The following is a 2234-nucleotide window of genomic DNA, read 5'->3' on the forward strand; positions in this document are numbered from 1 at the left end:
ATTGATGTGTTGTATTGTTTTACAATTAATTTGTTAAATAATTTGTTAAATAAGAAAATAAGAAATGAACAAATAGAAAATATATTAAAAATAATAAATAATAATGTAAACAATGATAAAGAATATATTAATAATATTAAGTTATCACATAGAATAAAAGAAACAACTAAAAGATATATTAAAATGAAAATGAATTTAGTCATAGAAAAAAAGAGTGTAATTCAATAATAAAAAATATTAATATGAAAAATAATACTATTGATATTGATAATGAAAATCTTAATATTATCATCATTCAATTAAAATAAATGAAAATAAATTAAATCATAATTTAGAATGAAAGATACAGAAATTACGATAATATCATCATCACATTGGATGTAAATTTAATTATGATGAAAATAATAACTAGAAATCATCATGAATTGATATTATATATTTATATTAAATGAAGAGAATATCATCAAGAGAATATATTCTTAATATATTTAATGAATAATTAAATTTCAATGAAATCATCAAATTAAATATGGTAAATTGAAGAACAATATTAATCAACAAATGAGATGATATGAATGATGTTATTAATTATTATCATATCAATTGTATAAATGTAATTATGAAAATATTTATATCATTATTAAAAGATAATATTCATAATATGATTAATGAATAATTTAAAATTAATAAAAATCAATTATAATGTAAATTATAATCTCTTGATAATAAATAATTAATAATTATATATTAAATCATCAGAAACAAGATAAATATACAAAATACATAGATTCATATTATAATATTAATAAATTATATGAATCACTAAATCATGAATAAGTAATATAAATATTAAAATAATTTAATATAGAATGAATCAACATAGATAATGTATAAAATATGATGAATATAATGAATATAATCATATAATGTAAGTATAATGAATATAAATAATATATTAAAATGATGAATTTTATATTATGATTCATTATCAACTCTATTATCATCAAAATGAATATAATTTATCAAATCAATGAATAGAAGTTCAATAATATATATCATAGTTATATAATGAATAAATGAGAATAATGATACAAAGTAATAAAGAAATAAGAATAATCAACAAATAAAATAAATAAATAATAAATAGAATAAAGAAGTGAATGAAAAGAAAACATGAAATAAAGAATATTAATCAAATACTATCTTAAAATGAAAACCTCCTAATAATTGAAGGAGAGAACTTGTATAAACGTTTACGTGTATGATATTCAGATGAAATTGGTGATACATTCAATAATTATTGAAATTGAGTAAAGAAAAATAAATATAATGAATAAAAAAGAAAAAGGGTTTTCAAGAGAAAGAGAGAAAACAAATGACAGAATCACAAGGCTTTGATCCCACGAAATTTAAAATAATTACACGAAACGTTCTTACAGAATACAAAGAATTACCAAATGACTTAGCACGTGTTCAACGTTCAATGAAAGAAGAAGATCATCCATTTGCACAAGCACGAGAATATAAACGAGCATTAAATGCAACAAAATTAGATAAAATATTTGCTAAACCATTTATAGGGAATTTAGCAGGACATCCAGATGGAGTAACATGTATAACTCGAACAGGAAATGAAATATCATATATGGCAAGTGGAGGATATGATGGAGAAGTAAGGGTATGGAATGTTGGAACAAAACAGTGTTTGTATAATATTCAAGCACATGATACTGTTTGTAAAGGGATTAGTGTTTCTACAACAAAAATACCATATATTGTTACATGTTCAACAGATCATACATGTAAATTATGGCCATTATCAATTTCTACAGAAGAAGATAGTAAACCAGCAAAAGTAAATGCACCATTAATGACATATAATCATGAATTACCATTTTCATGTATTGATACAAGAAGAGGAACAGAAGATTTTTGTACAGGAACAAGTGAAGGACTTGATTTATGGACATTTAATAGAAATGAAATTGTACAACATTATGATACAGAAACAGATGGAGTTTTAGGATGTAAAATTAGTCCAACAGAAAATAATGTTGTTGGAATAACAGGAGGAAATCGAAGTATTATATTAATTGATCTACGAGCAAATACACCAATTAAAACAGTCTATGGAGTAAGAAGATATAATGATTTATCATGGAATCCACAACAAGTATATATGTTTACTGCATGTAGTGATGATTGGAATCTTTATACTTATGATATAAGAAAAC

General features: G+C 21.7%; 1 protein-coding gene across 1 annotated transcript, besides 2 other annotated features; it reads left to right on the forward strand.

Moving 5' to 3' along the window:
• Positions 1 to 355: part of a repeat region that runs on past the window's edge.
• Positions 310 to 1347: a repeat region.
• Positions 1348 to 1375: 28 nt separating this feature from the next.
• On the forward strand, positions 1376 to 2234 carry EDI_137680 (protein SOF1, putative; the record flags this gene model as incomplete). Its single annotated transcript, XM_001735302.1, has 1 exon — positions 1376 to 2234. A coding segment is annotated over one exon (859 nt), but the record flags the coding sequence as incomplete, so codon positions are not given.

Source organism: Entamoeba dispar, genomic scaffold (assembly GCF_000209125.1).
Source record: "Entamoeba dispar SAW760 scf_1105229459021 genomic scaffold, whole genome shotgun sequence".
In the NCBI taxonomy this organism is placed as follows: Eukaryota; Evosea; order Mastigamoebida; family Endamoebidae; genus Entamoeba; species Entamoeba dispar.